General features: G+C 39.0%; 2 protein-coding genes and 1 long non-coding RNA gene across 3 annotated transcripts in view; 2 read left to right on the top strand and 1 right to left on the bottom strand.

The window, feature by feature from the left end:
- The first annotated feature begins 2,316 nt into the window (after window positions 1–2,316).
- LOC126911676 (uncharacterized) lies at window positions 2,317–3,347 on the top strand. The gene is made up of 3 exons (XR_007706187.1): window positions 2,317–2,424; window positions 2,574–2,762; window positions 3,078–3,347. It is a non-coding gene; the product is annotated as an uncharacterized LOC126911676 (long non-coding RNA).
- A 5,306-nt stretch (window positions 3,348–8,653) lies between these two features.
- LOC118277992 (uncharacterized) lies at window positions 8,654–11,379 on the bottom strand. The gene is made up of 2 exons (XM_050700156.1): window positions 11,099–11,379; window positions 8,654–9,864 (listed from the first exon to the last, which is right to left on the bottom strand). Exons 1-2 carry the CDS (start codon window positions 11,150–11,152, stop codon window positions 9,043–9,045), a joined length of 876 nt encoding a protein of 291 aa, XP_050556113.1. The 5' UTR covers window positions 11,153–11,379; the 3' UTR covers window positions 8,654–9,042.
- Window positions 11,380–18,921: 7,542 nt separating this feature from the next.
- LOC118277991 (dystrophin, isoforms A/C/F/G/H) overlaps window positions 18,922–21,214 on the top strand; it is a 438,713-nt gene continuing 436,420 nt past the window's right edge. Inside the window, 1 exon segment of the mRNA XM_050700084.1 lies at window positions 18,922–19,402. Coding sequence (XP_050556041.1) covers window positions 19,288–19,402 — 115 coding nt within the window. The 5' untranslated portion in view covers window positions 18,922–19,287.

Raw genomic sequence — 21,214 nt, 5'->3', positions numbered from 1 at the left:
CCTGTGACTGCGTCTTCGTGCCTGTGTGTAGCCGCGACTTGCGAGCTAGGTCCTATTACATGCACCAGTACCTATTGATCAGATCTGATGGAAGTACTACGTGACTCCCCAAGTAGCGACCAGGTGTAGCACTACCCTCTAACCAAGGACAACTATGATTGTGCTACGTTACAAGGGCACAGGTATACCTACATACCTACATAGTTTAGGGCGTAAGTACATATACACTTTTTATTTTCAGCAGTTTCGTAACAGCTTTATATACTCGGTAGGGATATATTCTGGCAAGAAAGTGCCGGGAATGGACGATGTATGTATACTTGCAAGTTAGGTTATAGTTTTTGTTGTAACATTTACACAACTGTGCGGAGTTGGACTTGCGTCTACTTATATTAAATACAGTGGTTATGTTATGACTTCGCGTGTTATCGGTTTCCTCGGAATCACCATGAGGAATAAAGTGTCACAAGATCCCATAGTTCCCACGTTGCATATTGGATTTGAAAGTCCTTGAAAGTTTTGGTTTTTCTCAAAGTGATCTGGATCAAATTAAGTACATTTTATATTATTATTAATTACATTTCATTCGTCGACTTCGACGACTGAGGAGATCTAAGGGGGGACTTTCAACACTACATTCCTAATGGTGAACTCAGATTCTATCAAAATTGGGCGAATAGGCAAAAATACAAATGGCGTACCGAAATATTATTTTTGCGTACCATATATTATTTCTTCAACAGTATCTAGTACGGAGCCCCGAAATATAGTACGATATATATAAATATAGTACGAAATATAATATGTATAGTATTATATTGGTTGGCCTTGGCAACCCTGGCACAGACGAGTGAGGGTTAAAGTTTTAATGAATAACTTGGTTTAACTTGAGGCACCGATTTCTAACCAATCAGTGGGCAGTGGGCCACCTGTCCTGTCTGTGCGTGAGACCAATAAATAGTTATGTTTTGCTTCTTAGTTTTTACCTTTTGCTTGATTTTTAGTTTTTGATTTTTGAAGTGGGTTTTTTAAACGAAGTTTTTTTTTATTTTCCATACAAACTTAAAATCAATTTGGTATAACTGTTTGCTTAAAGGATAAGAATTTTATATATATGTCACCCAAAAATTACAAGATTCGTAAGTTTATCAATTTACTAGGAAGTTTATAAACTTTCGTAGGATTCTAAACGGGAGATAATTGACCCTCAAGGAAGAGGAGGATCGCGTTCCTTATCTACGTATATGGTGTTCCCTAAAAGGAGAATGGCAGAATTCGTACAGCATACTTTTTTTGGTGTTCCCTGATAAAATTTGTACCACTTATTGAGGCAACTAAACCATTCATTTTTCTGTAAAAATAATATTTTTAGAAGCTGGGGTTTAGCAAATATATCAATTAAAAGATTTTAGTAACGAAACGTAATATAATGAAACAAAACGTAGAAGACATGTTTAGTTAGTTGCCATTAATAAAATATCAGAAAGCACGAAATGATAAATAAATATTTTGAAATAGAAATAACAGTAAATATAATTAACCAATTACAGGTTATACCTCAGAAAATATAATTAATGCATATATATGCATAGAATCTTTATATTTATAGGAATTATTTTTGCCATCAATTTTTTTTTTGTTATGGCAATTATTTATTGACAGGTTTGTAAAATCCCTAATCTGTCAAAGTCTGTTTTTCGCCGTTGTTTTGTTTTGGATTGTAATTTGTACATTCATCTAAACAATTTAGCAATTATCTGGCCATTTTTACGTTGAGTTGAGCAACTGCTTCTCCGTTCTCTATCTGTTGATACTACTTTCGCGAAAGGACGCTTTATTAATTGTGTTGTGTGTACGTGTTTTATTGAAAATGACGAGTTTGCAATGCATCAATTGCAATGTTCGCTTGTCCCGAAGAAGAAGACACGCTTTATCCAATGACGGTGAAGATATCGTCAACACTATTCGTCTGTGGACATGTCTTAGAGATGTAAGTAGTTTCCACATAACATTGTGTGCACGAATGGGCCATAGTTACGAACTTCAATAACTTTTACGTGTGATATCACACTAAATAAACACATAAGTAATCGGTAACATGTATTATTTACTTGCCTTACTTGGTTTGCATAACACTGTTATAATTTATTAGTACCTATTATTTTGATTAATGGTGAGCCATACTCAAAATCATTTAATTATTTCTAGATTACACCAGATGACCATGTTTACCATGAATGCTGGCAGCTAGCTAGTCATTCATGTTCTTCTGATAATATGCCGAGAAGACACATAGGCCATCAGTGTTTGTCTGTTTGTGTTGTATGTGGACAACCCATACTAAGAATCAGGCAATGCAGAATTTTGATTGAAGAAGAACAAAGAATGGCGTACACAATTGCTACTTGGATCTAACCACGACAGGTATAAATAAGAACATGTATTATAACTTTTATCAAATCTGTATTTTATTTATTTGAAATAAACTAAGAAATAAAACAATGTAAATATTTTCCACTAATAGCATGTATGTTTAAATGAAAGCTTTTCTTTATTTATATTATTTATTTTAGCTTCATCCTGAAGATAAAGCTTGTGTGCGGTGTTGGTTAAGAGTGAGAACTAAGGATACTTCACTAAATGAAGATATTCAATCCGTTCAACCTAATCAGCAGAAAAGTGATAATTCTGAAATGATGTGTGCTGCATGTGGTCAAAGTCTTACTCCCAACAACACTGCTTGTTTGTTGGAGCACCAGCAGGTATATAATAATATGAAATAACATATTTATAGTAATTAGCTTCTAAAAACGCAATGCAAAGAGCAATTACAATTTTATGTTGCTAAATGTAAGACACTAATGATGTTGGCTCTACTAACAACAAAAGGATCCTGGTCTTTCCATTCTCTACTCCAGTGAACAATAAATATATTTAGTATTTTTGGAAAGGTCTTCAGTAAAAACCAATCCTTGTGTGTCAAGATTTATTCTCTAGCCTGGTCATGTTTTGTGCAATTTATATCTATCATATCTAAATGCTTAATTTTGAATTACATGAATGTTATTTATTTACAGACACCTTCCATGAATGAAGTTTGTGAAGTTTGCTGGGGCCAAGTATGCAATTTGAGCTTCTATGTTCCAGATGGTCTATGTTGCTTCAAGCTAAAATAAAGTCCTGCCACTCTTCTCCTAGAACTTATTTTGTTTTCATAGTTGCAGAAACAAATATGAATAGCCGGGACACAATCAAAAGTGATTGCTGTAATTGTATTGTAGGTTTAAGAACAGTGGGATGCTGCTCACATGTTATGAGCATTCTTTGGTATTTGAGTTATGCCCGACCTGCCCCTTTCTTGGATGAAGTAATATTAAGAACCAATCAAGTAATTATAAGAAAATAAAGTAAATGAAATTCCTACAAAAACTAAGTTGTTTTATTTACCTACGCTCAAAACTCCATCAGCACTTAATCATTATCAAACTATTGTAGACCGCTGCTGGACATAGGTCACTCCTTAAGCACCCTACTGAATGGGTAAATTCTCATGTCAATTTATCAACTTCCTACATTCTTTTTCACTTAAACAATGTTTATGTGCTTAGTGCTTACACGTGATAAAGAACAAAGGGTAATGTTGGGACCACCTCTCAATAGTAATGAGACAAATATTCTCAAACTGAATAAACTTACTAAAGTACTACAATTAGTCGGGTTTCGGAGTTATACTAGGTAAGTACCTTTTTTATGCAATAAGTTGGTAAACGAGCAGACGGATCATCTGATGGTAAGCAATCGCCGCCGCCCATGTACACCAGAGGCGTTAGAAGTGCGTTGCCGGCCTTTTGGGGGTTCGGAATTTAAGGGTTGTTAGGGAAGGGGTAATTGCGCCTCCGGGAACCTCACTCACTCAACGAAATACAACGCCAACGCGAAACAAACTCTAGACAATGATGATAGTAGCTTACTTTATTATAAGATAAATGTTCCATAAGTCATTTCTTATCTTCCTACTCTTTCTCCTTCCGAAACACGAAGGAGACTTGCTATGATGGTCACCCATCCACACAAAAAAGTCGGCAAGGGTTGCTTAACCTTGGCGATTGATATTATTAACAACAAGCTTCTCTACTAGCCCATACCTACTATATGTATTTTCTACCTTATAAATAATATGAAAATCTTGTAAAATATCCATATTTACAGAATATTTCCATTGACCATAGACAAACCTAACCTCAAACATAAAACTGGTTATATCTCTTATCTCCCAGCTTCTAAAAATCTGAGAATTTTATAGGGCTTTCCAATCATGTTTACTACCAATTAAACCCAAAAATATTCGGGAACACGAAAATTTTTTGCTGTACGAAACTCCCATACAACCCTGCCATTCTCCTTTACTGAGGATGGTGGTTGTATGGATAGCTGCCTGTTTCTGTATGATGTGGATGTTAATGTTGGAGTCTAACTGTGTGCAATATTTGTGGATACTTTTAGCTACCATTCCGGACGCTCCTATGACTATGGGTACGACTTGTATTTGTGTGTTCCATAACCGGGTTATTTATTTTTGTAATAAATGATATTTACTTAGTTTTTCTATTTCTTTGGCTCCTATATTGTAATCTGATGGTATTGTATGTCTATTAAATATGTTTTGTTATCTATTTTATTTATGTATAATATCTGGTCTATTGTGCGTAACTGTGACATCTGTCTGAACTGGGATCTCCCACATTAATTTGGCTGTATCATTTTGTTTGACTTGAGATTGAGTGAGCTGTTGCTTCCACCATAAGCTGGTTGTTGTCCAAGTTGTATGTTTGAGGAGGGTCCGGTACACGTACTGCACCACATTATTGTGTCTCCTGGTGTAATGGGTGCCAGCCAGCTGCTCGCAGCCGCCACAATGTGTTGTGCGGTCTCGTCTTTGACACCATAGAGGCACTTCCCGTCCACCGCTCCACAGTGTTTTAGAATCCCTTGGGGGAAGACATTCTTAGCTAATAGCGTATATCGATGGCGTTAGTCCTTATAACACAAATTGCAAAAGGAACACCATGTCAATTATTTTCAGTTTTCGAGAAAAAAATTACTAAAGTGGCTAATTCGGAGTGTGGTTTCAATAGAACATTTTTTTTTAATTTTTCTTTTATCTTTAAGAGCAATATTTAATATCCGGATTTTATCACATATATTTATGTGTTATTCAAGCTTTACAACAGGTATGAATTGTAACTAGGTACAAAGATATTTGCAAAAAATCCAATTTTAGTTTCTATTTTTTATTTTTTTATTGACATAGTTTCCGCACGCAATCTTCATGGTAAATGATAGTTAGCCTTTTGTACTATGTACTTAAATTAAATCAGCCACATAATCCGTGGTATTGCAAAATTATGTACAATTGAAAAAAAATCTAAGCGCCTTTATTATTACAAATAGCAAAGTCAACAATCAGCACTTTGCTTTTTAACTGATACAATAATTTTATCTAGAGAAGTCGAAATTTTAGAAGATGATGCTTAAAATTAATTCTTATTTAATCTACCATATAGATATGTTTAATATATACATGTTTTAATGTGTATTTCTTTCAATTACGTAGATCCTAGTAATAATCACCACACGATTTTTTATTGCAAACTATCATGACATGACTTTTGCTATATGGTAGATTAACTAAGAATTTATTTTAAGCATCATCTTCTAAAATTTCGACTTCTCTAGATAAAATTATTGTATCATTTAAAAAGCAAAGTGCTGATTGTTGACTTTGCTATTTGTAATAATAAAGGCGCTTAGATTTTTTTTCAATTGTACATAATTTTGTAATACCACGGATTATGTGGCTGATTTAATTTAAGTACATAGTACAAAAGGCTAACTATCATTTACCATGAAGATTTCGTGCGGAAACTATGTCAATAAAAAAATAAAAAATAGAAACTAAAATTGGATTTTTTGCAAATATCTTTGTACCTAGTTACAATTTATACCTGTTGTAAAGCTTGAATAACACATAAATATATGTGATAAAATCCGGATATCAAATTTTGCTCTTTATTTTAAAGATAAAAGAAAAATTAAAAAAAAACCTATTTAAACCACACTCCGAATTAGCAACTTTAGTATTTTTTTTCTCGAAAACTAAAAATAATTGACATGGGGTTTCTTTTGCAATTTGTGTTATTAGGACTAACTACATCGATATACGCTATTAGCTAAAAATGTCCTCCCCCAAGGGTTTCTAAAACACTGTGCGCTCTCTTAAGCAGTAAGCACGTCTCTTTCGTGTTGCCTGGTGACAATGGCTTGATCTTGTAATGAGAATATGGATGCTTCTTGTGAGGGAGATATTGCCTGCTTTTTGAGCCATCTAAACGAGTAATTGGTATCTATGTTTTCTTTATCTATTACTGATCTGTAAAACTGTCCGTGTAGAGGTTTAGCTTTCCATTTTCCTATTGTGTATTTTATTTTAGCAGACTTTATTTCGCTATCTGTACATATTGTATTATTATTTATTTAAAATTCTATTCTATTTTCTTTCGGTTCCTTATCTATCGAATATTTATCTCTAGTTTTATCATGTATACTTAGCTATTGTTTTTATAATGTAGTCTGTTTCACGTTCTAATTCTGGTATTTAATTATTTGTGTTTTGTATAACATTTTTATATTTATCAGCACTCTGCCGCCTGTTTGTATTGGTAAATAATATAATCTAACTAAATACGCTTTTTGATGGTGAGCTTTGTTCATGTTTGAGATTTTCCTAGTTTTTACATCAATATTTTTTAAATCCGAACTTTTGTAATTTACTACTTGAAATGAATATAATAAAACGGGAACTGCAAAACTATTAATAGCTTTAATCAGATTTCTGGAATTTAAATGAGTATTTCCGATACATTACATACATAACATACATACACTCTTTTGAAGTAATATTTTTGTAGTCCCTGCCTAACTGTATTATGTTCCATTTTACCAGATTCGTGTATACCTAAATATTTATACTTATATATTTTTATTTTTATAATAATATGTAATAATGAACACTGGGCAGACCGCGCTCGTCACTAGGGCACCGCGATGCCGTAGTGCTTACTGCTTAGTTTTTCCGATCGCATAGTGACGCATCATTATTTAAATAGGTGACCTAAATACACGCCGGTAGCTAGGTAACTGCGAGTACTGGCGTGGCGCGGCGCGGCGCGGCGTGGCGCGGGTGGCGGGCTCCGTAACCCAAGCCGCGCGGCCGCGGCTGGCGGGACCGGTCCCTTTGTTAGCGGCGCGGTGCCGCTCGCTGCCCGCACACAATACTCTCCTCTTGTGTTGCACATCAATACGTCGCTGATAATACGTATGCAACTACTACTGGCACTGCAACTTGCAGGCCCCCTGGGAATATCTACTACTTATATCTGAAGGTGGGATTGTCTTCTTGTCCATCCTATTCGCCCCTTGCGTCAAAGTCAAATAATTTATTAATTAGTTTCGGTACTTTTGAAAGTCTAACAAAATAAGTAAAAACTAAAAAACTATTTGTAAATAAATAACTTGGAGGAATATCTGTTAAGTACATTAATATTAATACATATATATTGTTATCGGACTGTCTTTCTTTTTTGTTTTTTTCTCATGCTTAAACGACGACGGAACCAATTCGGATGTTTGGTACAGATAAAGGTTGAGACCCAAGAAAGGACGCAGGATATTATCAATGAGGACAGTCCCCCGGGAATAAACTATGTTGATAAAACTTCAGGTTCTCTATCTTTTAAACTACTGAACTAATTCGAATGAAATGAAGTACAGCGGTACAGCGAGCACGGATAGGACAGCGGATAGTATTTTCCGTATATCCCCAGAACGAAACGTATGCGTTGAAATACTTGTTGGATACATTAATTAATAAATTACGACAATTGTTTAAGACCCGAGAACGGACATAAGATATATTTTAAACTGGAAATATATGGCAAATTCCCGGGACTGTCTATCTTTTTAACCGACTTCCCAAAAAGGAGGGTGTTGTTAATTCGGCCGGTATCTTTTTTATGTATGTTCATCGATTACGCCGAGGTTTGTTGATCGACTTGCGTGATTAACATTTAAGTTTAAGATATACGGTTATGGGTGTGGCCCAATTTAATTTATTTGTGTTACATCTTCACTTGTTTCATTACTTTCCTTTACTTATAAAATAAAAAGTAAGAAAGAAAATAAAACTACGTTTAAAAAACCGTTTTCAAAAACCATAAATAATTGTTAGGTAAGTACTTATTAATGTTACTCAGTACCTTCCCACGGCACCCACTGATAGTTAAGAACAACCTCAAATCGTAAACAAAACTATTTATGAAATTAGTTTCGGTACTTGCATCCTGTATCAGTAATTAACATCACCAATCGGCAATTGGCACCGACTTCTATAGTGGGTGTCGTGGGTAGGTACTGAGTAAAATGAATACCTAACAATTATTTATGGTTTTTGAAAACGGTTTTTTAAACCACTGTGAGTTTCTGAGTTTTTGTGTATGTTTTGTACTCAATCACGTCGAAGCGGCTGAAGCGATCGGGATGAACATGGTGACATGGGGGTAGATTACGGTCTGGAATAACTCGCAGGCTAACACCGGCAGAAGTTAGTTAATATAGTATTTGTATCGAACCTGTTGAACTGGTGCAAAACTGCACGGTTGTTGATGCAGCTAGGCAACTGTTTGCCTTGCAACGTGTTGTGGGTTCGATTCCCGTACGGAGCAACTTGTGTTTGTGTGTACGTGAAATTGTGTTGGTTGTAAACTCACTCACGATACAAGAGACAATTAAAGGCAGGAGCAACGTTTTTGAAAAAAATACAACATAAAATACATAAACATGTAAAATACATAAATGTTTTGCTGTGTGTCATGTCTGCACATTTAATTGTGCAGCATTCACCACTACACTTGCACTACTTGCACTCAGCGGACGGCAGACGGGATCTATTTCGAGCTAGTAGTCACACTCTGACTAATGCCGTGCTCATCTCAGCTCTTCATCTTTTTGTATTTTAGAGGACCAAACCGTCGCGCGCCACTCCCTCACTGGGCGACTGCACTCGTACTTACCCGCGAGCGCGCGGCGCAGGAGCGCGGCTAGCAGGCGCCGCAGCTCGGCGGGCCGGGTGCGCCGCGCCCGCGCCTTGCTGACGCCGACACGCCGCCGCGACCGACTCCTGCGCACCACTGCACTCTCCACGCTCGACGTCTCCTCTGACATCACACTGCACTTTTTATTTCGTAGTACGTTCACTTTCACTGAGGGCATTTCGATCGGTGGCAACGAGAATTTCTCTGGATTTAAACATTTTTTTGGCCAAAAGTCATCAGAACTGGACAGATTGGAGGAGTCTTTGGGGCTGGGCAGCTGTAGGGGCGGCAGGATCTTGTTGTAAGGGATCAACCGGCGCGGGTAGTCGTTGCTGCGGCCGGAGCTGGAGTTGTACCACACGTCGCCGGAGAACAGAGACGAAGAAATGGAGTCGCGCGAGTCAGCAAAGTCGAGCGTGCAGTTGCGCGCGCGCGCCACGCTGACCAGGCTGAGCGGCGTGCGGTGCACGGTCGCGTTGCCTAGCTCGTAGCTGGGCCGCGACGCGGAGCTGCCGGTGTTGTAGTCGTCCTCGGAGGGCTGCGCGGGGTGCGCGGGGTGCGCGGGGTGCGCCGGGCCCCACAGCGTGGCGGGCGCCACGGGCTGCATGTTGAGGAAGGCGCGCGCCACGTGCGGCGGCGCGGCGCACAGCGTGGGCGGCTCGGGCGACAGCACGCCGAACGGGTGCGTGAAGTAGAACAGGCACAGCGGGCGACTCTGGCGACACAACACACGCTTCACTTTACTTACCTACGTCATCATCATCACGCCATCCTGAACATACGCCTCCCCAGACGGCTTCGTTACTTGTCATTGTCATGTAACGACCTAACCTACTGATATTGCTACTGACGTTGTGTTTAATGTTTGCACAACATTATCCCCAGATCAACCTACAAACATATTCCTTTCTGTCGTATCAAAATGTACACTTTGTTGTTTTCATATAAATTGGAATGTCAATGAAAAAAATAGCTGATTGAATTAGGTTGACGTGTAGGCCACCGCGCTTTGTATGAATAAAGGTATTTATGTTATATTCCTCTATATTTTAAACTTAACTACATGGTGCCCGAGACTGTTCCTGTATGTACTTATTTCTTGCATTTGATCTAACTTTTAACTATTTTAGTTTATATCCGTTCTCTAACCCATTCCGCAAATTTTGATTTTGATAATTCCCCCGTTTGAACTCCCCATGAGAAATGGATGTATTAACTGTGACTAAAAATCGTATTTTAAAGAGCTTAAAGGCATCGATTCCAGTAAAGACTGCTTCTTTGTTTGCAGCAAGGCGAGTGAGCTTTCACGTTTGCTACAGTGTCATATATCTCCAAACCAGCACGGCTTTTGTAAACGTCGCTCCGTGGAGACTAACCCATTACCTAGTCAACGCTCTGCATAAACGACTAGACATGACATTGGAAATGTCCTCAAGAAATTTAATTTTCCCTGTTTGTGGAGTGAGTGCTGTTTACAGCCACACTCCGATCTCGACCGACTCTAGTTATCTATTGTTCTATGAATGAACTTTACTTAGACTTCAGTAAGTGCTCCGTCGTCACATACACTGGAAAACTGTCTGTGAACTATAACTACAGAGTAGTTAACGGGGAATCCCTTACTCCGGGTCGAGTTTATTCGGTTCGCGATTTGGGCGGACTCACAATTCTCATTTAACTTACGTATCGATGTCGTGGTCAAGTCGTATGGGCTGCTGGCATTCAACATAATCATCAATCATTGCAAGGATTTCGGAGCCATTTAAAAGAGCTACTTCTTTAAAGTTACTTAAGTTTTGTACGTTCTTTCTTACATATTGCATTATGTATCGTCTGGAGCCCCTTCTACACGTCGCACCACTCGAATTGAAATATTCAAAATTAATACAGTAGTCGTATTTAAGGCCATTTTAAGTAACTTTGTAATGAGAAGAAATTGTTATTGTTACCTTTACATCATCAGTGGAAGTTGACGCGTCTGATCTTCCGCCATTCATTTTCATTCAGTTTAAGTGAGCACTCCATACGATATAAGGCGAGGCACAGAGTGCGGCGGGCACATGTCGGCGAGGCTACGCGACACGGCGCGACACGACGCGACACGATCGCACGACACGGGCAGGCGACGCGCGCGGAGCGGGCACACTGCCGCGCCGTGGCTGGCACGCGCCGCACGCGGCCGCCGCCCGCCAGGGAGGCAATCGTCGCGTTTACTTCTGGAGCTCCAATGATCTAGTTTGCTTAAAAACTTATTGCGGAATTTAGGCATATTATAATGTTGTGCAAGTTTGTTATGTCAAAAAGTACATAAAAATATATTTTTAGGCACTTTTTGTTGACTAAACTGTCGTACGTCGTAGTCCACTCCATCTACTGTCGAGTTGGTTGGTGGAGTACTCGATAATGTAAAACCAGAGGTGAGTGGTGAATGAGCCCGTCCCTGTGTCTCGGCGGCGGCGGGCGGCAGGTGAGGCAGTGCCGGGCCGCGACGTCCCCGTCACCCAGTTCCCGCGCCCCGGTCCCCAGGCCACTGCCTGTCTCCCGACTCCCGGGACATGGAGTCGCGCTGCACGGGCTGCGACTCCCGAGCGCTCGACCTGTTCTTGCCACACTGCGACTCCCCGTATAACGGTATTGCCGTTGACCATTGTCTGCGTGTTGAATACATCTGTGTCTTTCAGGCAATTCATTACATGAAATATCGAAAACGCTTGCACGTTCACTATTCGGATTTCACATTCTGTACCTATGACGATATGCGTAGCTGATACCTACCCCCTACCCTAGAGTCATCTCCAGTGTCGTGGGTGCGCTTCATCAACATGAGTCTGTAACTATCCAATTGCAGAAAACAGGCCTCTTCTCACACGGAGAAGGAACATGTATGTCCCATTAACCTCATGGTTTGTCAGTGCTGTGTTAATATTAAGCCGGGTCCAGACCAGTAGTGACTGTAACGTGTAATGTAAGGGCTCGAATGGCTTGCTTAACGTCGCGACGTCGATATACACATAGCAGAAGACGGAGTGCAACACTCGAGGACACTATCACAGCTTATTCCGAATACCAAAATCATGACTACAAAATCACTGCAAAATCAAGAGAGAAGTAGTAGTAAAACTGGGCAGAGAAACTTGGGGGAGGCCATACAAAGTGGTTATGAGAAACTTATTTTCTGTCAGTTTTTGTCCCCTCTAACAACCGAGAAACCTTGATACCAATTTTTTTATGATAGCAGCTGCATAGCTTCACTGGAAACACCCATCTATCCCGCTCCGCTTCTTTGGAAACGCACCCTTGGTGTAGTAGGTTACGCGGATGACACTTTATTATTGGCCACTGAAAACACTTAAGTATGACAGTAGTGTCCAACTGGCAGAATTGGGAGTGGCCACTCTAGTGTCCTAGATCTAGAAATCGCATCTCCTAAGACAGAAGCTCTGTGGTTTAATAAACTGCTACGAGGCAGAGAATCACACAGATATTCTGTCCGTAGTAATTACACACAAGTTCAGGTTGGTCAATAAATGAAATACGTTGCCCTAAACTTAGACTCGAGAAACTAGTCGCTGGGGATTTGTAGGTAATAATCTATTTCTTTCAACAACTTACATCGTGGCGCCATCTATTGGTATTGTGTGTTAAATGGAACAATATCATCTCTCTTATAAAAATCAGTTGCCGATCGTTAGTCTAGCTATACCTCGAGATCGGTTCACGGTTGGACCAATTTGGTTAATTATGGTCTTGAATTATTTGTAAAAGTCCAGGGAAGGTTTAATGGGGAGAAAAAGTTTTTTTGTAGCGGTATGAAGTTTGCCGGGCCAGCTAATCTAGACACACGGCAGTGTGTCCGCCAAGTTCGAGCAAAAAAACCGACACACCGGCCGTGGGTTATATTACACGAACCATTTCGGGCCAAGTTCGACCCACCTATAACTCAAAATCTATTTTATCTACGCATATGAAATTTCTAGTATCTGTCGAGATCTACTTACTTATCTAAAATACAAAATTTCATTAATGTACCTATTGTAGGTCTTGAGATATTGACGTCAGAAAATCGCTAATCTGGGGGCACGGTAGTGCCCCCGCCAAGACGAGCCAAGCGAAGCGCAAGCGCAAGGGCACTACCTACCTTTTCTCGAAGCGCTTCGTCGTATTTTTGAACCTTCATAACTTGAGTTTGGGTTATACCAGATAAACAAAATTTTCAGGATATAATGTCAGTGGTAGACTTAATAAACCTCTAAAGTTTCAATTGCATAGCTCTTATACTTTAGATTTTATTGATATCTAAAATACCCCGATTTCGTCACTCACTCACTCACTCACTGATGATCAACAAAATTCTTAAGGTACTTCCTGAAGTCCTAGAAAACTGAAATTTGGTATGTAAGCTAGTATTAGTACCCAAACAACAAAAAAATCCTAAAACTTGGAACTTTTACCCCCCAACCCCTTAAACTAGGGGGTGAAAGTTTGTTCGAGACTTCCGCAACTTTTGACGCTAGAGGTCTGAATGCGGCCGCGGAGGGGTAAAAATCTGAAATAGGGAAACTTAATTCCCTATTTCCTGCTTGAGATCTGAAAATTATACACAAGTACATAGAACACAAACTTTTCATCAAATCAAAACATTATCCTACCCATAAGTACTTAGATATGAATAATATTACTACACTTCACTTCGGTAAGTGTTTATTAATCAACCTATACTTTTGAACATAAGCATCGTAAGTATAGTATGCGCCAACGCCCGCCGCCTGCCCCCTCGTCCCCGCGCAGTAGCTAAAAATAATCGGCCCGTCAGCGAGCGCGGCACCCGAACGCGGGCAGACGCGCGAGGGCAGACGTCGTTGACGGTTGTCTCGTTGAATGAAAAGTTTTCGGAATATTTCGGTGATTTAAAAGTTTGCTATCGCGGAGAAAAAAACCATTTGCCTTATATTTAATTGTTAGTAGTTTAGTAGGTAAAGGTTTAGATACTAGTGTTTTAATTTTCATTGATAAAAAGTATTAGGATTACGTTTGCAATTTTCTTATAAATTTAGTAGTTTAGTAGGTGAATTTGTCGCTCATTTTATCTTTCTATCATAAGCAACCTACAAAAAGAAATGAAATCCCACAAAAACATTTTATGTTAAATGTTGCCAAGACGAGACCATATAGCTCGCACTGTCAAAAAGTAATCAGATCCCGTGTAGAGCCAAGTTTCTAACCCTATACTTTTGAACTGGCGAGTTGGCCGCACGGAAAGAGTTTAGAAGATTGAATAGATTTTTAAGCTCAAGCCCATATGACGAATAGCAAAAAGTCCGTGCGGCCGACTCGCCAGTTCAAAAGTATAGGGTTAGAAACTTGGCTCTACACGGGATCTGATTACTTTTTGACAGTGCGAGCTATATGGTCTCGTCTTGGCAACATTTAACATAAAATGTTTTTGTGGGATTTTACTATACACTCACTGACTGACTGACTGACTCACTCACTCATCAAAAACCTAGACCACTTCCAATGGTCGTATTGACTTGAAATTTGGCATGGAGGTAGGTCTTTAGGTCAAGGTAAAGGAAAAAATCTGAAAATGGCCAAGTGTGAGTCGGTTTTAAAAATAATGAAGGTGTAAATTTATATCCCTAAGGAACTAAAACAAAAAAATTATCTATATCTTCCAATGGTCGTACCGACCTAAAATTCGTTACGAAGGTTTGTATTTAGTCAAAGTGAAGTAAAATAAGAATAAAAGAAAATAAACCTTACAAAAATAAATGAAATCCCACCCAAAACATAAATGTGAAAAGCCTTTCACATTTATGTTTAAAAATGATATAACTTGGCAAGTTTTAATAGAAAATTATATACTTGACTCATTGCGTTTAGTAGGTTTATAACAAAGTGTGTGAAAACTTGCCAACTTGTTATATCATTTTTAACTGAGGTCTGTGTATGGAATTTGGTACTTGTTTAGATCTCACTTCTTTTATAGGCGAAGCATTCCAATATTATCGAACTTGGCAGCCTTTCACATTTATGTTTTGGGTGGGATTAATAATAGCGGCATCGTCCGCGTGGAATAATGACTTCTGGCAGCATTTGGCTCTCCTACCCGTATTCGTACACGAGTACGGGAACCAGAACCCAGGGAAACACCCACACCACACCCAAGCGGGTCTCAAACAAACGTTGTGCTATTGTTACAGCGTAAAGTCCACTGCGGGTAACCTAACATTTAAACTTATTTGCGTTTGGTACAAGTAAGTAGTCGAGCCGCACAATCAAGTTGGTTTGGTTACATTTATTTTATACCTACCAAGTTTCATCATACAGACAGACAGACAAAAATTTCTTAATTACATTTTTGAATTCAGTATCTACCTGGTATCAGTTACATATTTTCATTGTACAAAATTAACACTTGTAGGTACAGTTTTATTATAATATATGTGTAGAAGGCCAATAAGTGTTATAAAATGGTAGAGATAACACTAAGTTGCTGTTGTTTTATCCTAGGCCAAAGGTAAAGTTGTACAGCAGCATCTACCCAGCCAGTGCGTCAGATATTACGGCAGGTACTACACTTATTGATGTAGGCATTCTTTCCTATTTATTACAGACTGCACGCGTAGCGTAGTGTTAGGGCAACCAGCTACTGCGCAACCGCGCAACGTGTCGCGATTTCGATTCCCGCTCGGAACTAATGTTTGTGTGATCCACAGATGGATATTTCGGGTCTGGGTGACATAATAATATGTATGAGAACTTGAATGTTTGTATTAAACGCACCCAAGATACAAGACAAAAGAAAGGCCTAGTGTGGGGTGTCGTATTAAAAACAGTTAAAAGTCTTGTAGGGGGACAATGAATTAATGGAACTTTGGTATGTGTTCGGGCACGTTCGGATACATATTGCAATATATGTACAGACGGACAGACGTACAGTAGGGGAAGAAGCTACAGATAAGGATAGTGATGCGGCGGCGGCGGAGTGCGGCAGCGCTGGCAGTCGCGCGGCAGCAGAGACCGCGAGCACGCGCGCCGCCGGCACCGCGCGCGCGCACGGGCATGTGTCGCGCCGCGTCAATAACTGTGCAGCTATACAAACATCACAATCTGTGCGAGTGATCTCTGTTTAATAATTCCGCTTTCCTTCTGAATGTAGGCCAATGAGCACTCTCCGATGTACACGAGTTAATTTATTTTGAAACTAAAGAACATTACATTTGTCACTGATTTTATACAAATAGTAATAACTAGTATCTACTTCTTGAATTTAATTTACAAGTACCTACGGTTGCATTTGGGGAACACGTTCTGCTGAGACGATGCATTGAATATTATAGATATACATAAATATTTAAACGTCACATGTCATGTCATCGCAACATCCTGATTATTCCTGATTACCAAACAATTCAATTATCGGTTTCCAACTTTACATAGTTTAAAAAGTGTCAGAAATGAGTTTGAGTACCAATTCTATGTGGTCCGATTATGATACCTAATAGTACGTAAGGTCCTGTAGCTAGTAGACGTAGTAGTACATGCCGTTGGCCGCCGCGCAGCCTGCGGTGAGAACTGTGAGATGTGTTTCATTGGTGATTGGATGGTACTTACTGCTCTCACTATATTACTGATGTAGGTACGTGAAATAAATGACAACTGGGTGTTTGTTCGTAGCGCTGCGTGTTGCAGCGCCCGCCGCCGAGCGTCACCGAGCGACACGCGGCCCGAGGCGCGCGGTGTATTAATAAATAGTGAACTTTGTAAATGTTAACCTGTGCCCTGTGAATCAGTCGTAGCGACAATTGCGCGCGCCACTTGTTCTCATCAAAATAAACATTCCACCTACTTAAATGTTATGATGTCGATATCGCACGCTAATGGGACTTGGAACAAGATCGTGTCCGGGATTTCATCAACTCCTTACTGCCGTTGCCGCGAACTTATATAATGTGTACATGTACATAACGTACATAGTGCACGCACCGAACACACAATAAGTTGGATTTTAACTAAGCAGCAAGCAAGGGCCAAGCAAGAACGTGTATGGTTTGCTTACAGAGAGTTCTGTTCTTTTTTAATTAATTACTATTGTGCTACCATCGTTACATGACTGTTAAATGTGTCGTAGAGTATATAAAAAAGTTAATAAGTATAATCCTTACTTTTGCATTACTTATAACATTTTCCGGATTAAGATATTATTTTAAACAATAGCATAACATCATAATATCTATAACAAGTTCACATTTCTTCGAAAAAAAAAAAAACAATAAGACTTCACCCTCGGGAATCGAACCAAAGGCTCCTTGTCCGGTACACTCGCTTGCGAACAATCAATCAACTAGACACCTAGAGCAGTTTCTGGCTGCGACTTCGTGTGCATACACACGTAGTTAATTCGCGTATTTACCATATTGTCGTGATATCAGTTAGGGGAAATCCTATTTTTAGTGGAATCCCAGAGGAGTTTGAACCACAGAATACTACCCAATCTCCGTGGAAAACCCATGCTACAAGACATGCCATGCAGTAGTTACGTCTGTGCTTCGTTAACTTTTTTATGACTGATATTTTTTATTTATTCTTGTGACGTTCATATCCGCAATATTCGCATTAAAATTTGCTTATGCGAAAGCAAATGTCAAAAAAGGTGCGAGCGTATAAATGATGGGATAAACGAAAGAGTTTAACATAATTGTAGGACATGATTTTTGCAGCGGAACGGCCTGATGATTTCGAATCTCTGTGTTTACCTTCAATAAATCGCTAAAGAACTGATTACCATATTTTAAACTTCGTTAACTACCACAAACTATATTTGTGGCCGATTTGAATGGCATGCTAACACCCACGGCATCATTGATACAGTGTGTTGCCGAGCTCGTGGGGAACTCGCGAGCTCGCGAAGTGAAGGCCGGGCCACTCGCAGCTGTAGGCTGTAGCGTGGCAGTGGTTTATTTGTTCGCAGTGGGTGCCTCGGTTATTTTTAGGAGCAATATGTGGCTCACCTTGGCTGCTCTGCATAGTGCATCCCACAGACGCCGCGGTGGCCGTGCTCCGTGAACTTGTAGGCACGTCCACTTCAAGGAAGGATGATACATTTAAGCACTTAATTCTAGTTCAGTGTTTCCCAGGCAGTTGTTGTAGATTCTAATACTTTTATTACCAAAACCAAATTGATTCTTTTGGGTTGTAACATCATTACTTATTACAATAATCTGCATAGTATTTAATAAAACCTTAATAAAGTCATTATCACGTTAGATACTTAGTAGGTTTGTTGAGTTTCTTCAACATCTGTGGCACCCCACATAAAGACTAGGCGAAATTGACATAAATACACTACACTGTATAACTATACACTTGTTACACAGCTCTTTGCTCATTGCTTTTGGGTCAGAGCCATCAGACCACACAGGATAGGGGCCAGTATGTAGTGTAGGGCTGATGCCGACCACTCGAAGGTTAAGGTGGTTAAGGTGCCAGGTTCTCATGATGTGCTTGCGATTTCGGAACCTGGCAAATACCTACCAATGTGACTGGCAAGTACCTACGAGCCGGGCGGCGCCGCCAATTCGTGCTTCGTTGCCTCTCCCACACTTAAACATAAGTACTGATTTTTAATAAGTACATATCTTAATTTTTAAAATTAAAAGTAAATAAACTCCAAATATACACCTATGTAATTTAATTGTGATTATACGAATACTAGCCTGATAAGGTACCTGCCTGTTGATAAGACTCAACATATCTCCAGCTGTTGATCATTACAAGAACCGCCAATGTGAATACAGGTAGATAAATAATTCATTCAGTGTTCTTCCAAAGACTAGTGCACTGTGCAACTATACATACCACTGTACCACCTATATAGTAGGTAATATTATTTCCAATACTAGGTACATCCCGGCTGCGTCAATAGACTGTGTTCGTTCCTTATTGCACTAGGGCTTATCGTTATAAACAATCCATCATATTTGTGAATATTAGGTTACACTAATCATAAGGAATATTTGACCTCAACGGGAATACACTTCAACCATCGACTGTCCAAACGATACGAGACGCGAGTTAGCGGCTGGTGGAATGTGAATATTGTGAATTGTGAATTGGTGCTAACGACAGTCATGAGATGGCGCCACCATCGCCCGTGTTGGGCCTACGAAGAGTGACTTGGATCGTGGAGCTTGGTGATACACCAGCATATGCTCATGCACCGTATGAGAAGCACCTTTCTACTAGTAAATGTGAGTATCTATCAACTATTTACTTTCTATTACAGGACAACACTATTTGTAAGCGGCGGAAATTATACCGGGTACTTTTATATGTATATCCATTCTAAAAGCGGGGGTGATCAATATAAATCATATTTTTAACCGACTTCAAAAAAGGAGGAGGTTCTCAATTCGACCGTATTTTTTTTTTTTTTTTTTTTGTTATGTATGTTAATCGATATCTCCGTCAGTTATAGACCGATTTGAGAAATTCTTTTTGTGTTTGAAAGAGTACGATGTCCGTGTGGTCCCATAAAAATTTTTTTAAAGTCTGACCATAAATGTGGAAGATAATCCAGGGAACTCCTCAAAAATGAACAGAATATGCTCTGCGTTTGAGTTTAAGTGATGTATATTAGCTTATCTTTCTGAGTAACCATACAATTCAGGACAGATAGTAGCATATCTGGTATAAAATGATGGGTAGCTTGATGTGCTGTCTGATTTACATGTGTATGTAGGTACCAAATCTGTTTGTGTTTGACAAATGCATATCTCTGGCAGTTATAGTCCGATTTGAGAAATTCTTTTTGTATTTGAAAGAGTACGATGGCAGTGTGGTTCCATATAATTGTTTTTAAAGTCTGACCATAAATGTGGAAGATAATCCAGGGAACTCCTTAAAAATGAGCAGAATGAGCTCCGCGTTTACGTTGAAGTGATGCATACTAGCTTATCTTTCTCAGTAGCCATAAAATTCAGGACATATCTGGTATAGAATGATGGGTAGCTTGATGTGCTGTCTGAGTTACATGACTGTATACCTATGTGGGTATCTAATCTGTTTGTGTGTTTGACAACTTACTATGTATGTAGCTTATGAACAGGTTACTGTTAGCTGTCGGCTCGGCAGATCATAAATAAGGGTATCAGGTTAATATACATTTGAAAATAATGTAATTATGCGTCAATATGGATAGATATTAATATTATTCATTTACACGGCACTGTCTCATATGAGCAGCGCGTTTAATAGGTCGACCCATACTCAAATAAATTATTCACTAAAAATCAAGAAATAAAAAACAATTTTAACAAAAAAAAAACCGACTTCAAAAAATAAATATTCCAAAACAAATTAATATGCACTAAAAAGTAAAAGAAATAATTGCGTATTTTTCAACAACTTAATAGATCAACTAACTTTACTAACTCATCACACACATTATAATGTAAGTAGGTACAATTATTGTTATTTTTGGAGTCGGTGTCAGCCTAGGAAACGCCAACAACTAGCACGGCACGGGCACGGCACGGGCGGAGTGGTGGTTAAGTACCTTCTTACAACTGGTGTAAAACTGAAATGTTTTGTTGTGATAATAGGTAAATAACAAACCTATCTTAGTTGGCTGACACCGACTCCAGAAATAACAATAATTGTACCTACTTACATTATAATGTGTGTGATGAGTTAGTAAAGTTAGTTGATCTATTAAGTTGTTGAAAAATACGCAATTATTTCTTTTACTTTTTAGTGCATATTAATTTGTTTTGGAATATTTATTTTTTGAAGTCGGTTTTTTTGTTATCTATGATCGGAGCGAGAAGTGATTTAAATATTAGTGCCTTCAAAGTCTGATAAGACGATTATAATATGCGGGTGGCAGCTGTAGTTAATATACTAAACATTTCATGAATTTCTTTTGAATATTTCAATTCGAGTGGAATGACATGCATAAAAGGTGGTCCATCCATCCAGATTATAAGTAAGTAACATGCGTAATCCAAAAAATAGCTTGCACAAAACAAAACCTAAAGTAACTTTTAAAGATCAGCTCTTTG

Source organism: Spodoptera frugiperda, chromosome 18 (assembly GCF_023101765.2).
Source record: "Spodoptera frugiperda isolate SF20-4 chromosome 18, AGI-APGP_CSIRO_Sfru_2.0, whole genome shotgun sequence".
Lineage (NCBI taxonomy): Eukaryota > Metazoa > Arthropoda > Insecta > Lepidoptera > Noctuidae > Spodoptera > Spodoptera frugiperda.
Note: the sequence above shows the minus strand (reverse complement) of the source record. Positions and strands in the feature narration are given on the sequence as shown.

What these genes read in the sequence shown, in the direction of transcription:
- LOC118277992 (XM_050700156.1), bottom strand. Translation starts at nt 11,152, where the DNA reads ATGAAAATGAATGGCGGAAGATCAGACGCGTCAACTTCCACTGATGAT. An exon ending in CTTCCACTGATGATGTAAAG is followed by an intron (nt 9,865 to 11,098) that starts GTAACAATAACA and finishes TTGTGTCGCCAG; the next exon opens with AGTCGCCCGCTGTGCCTGTT.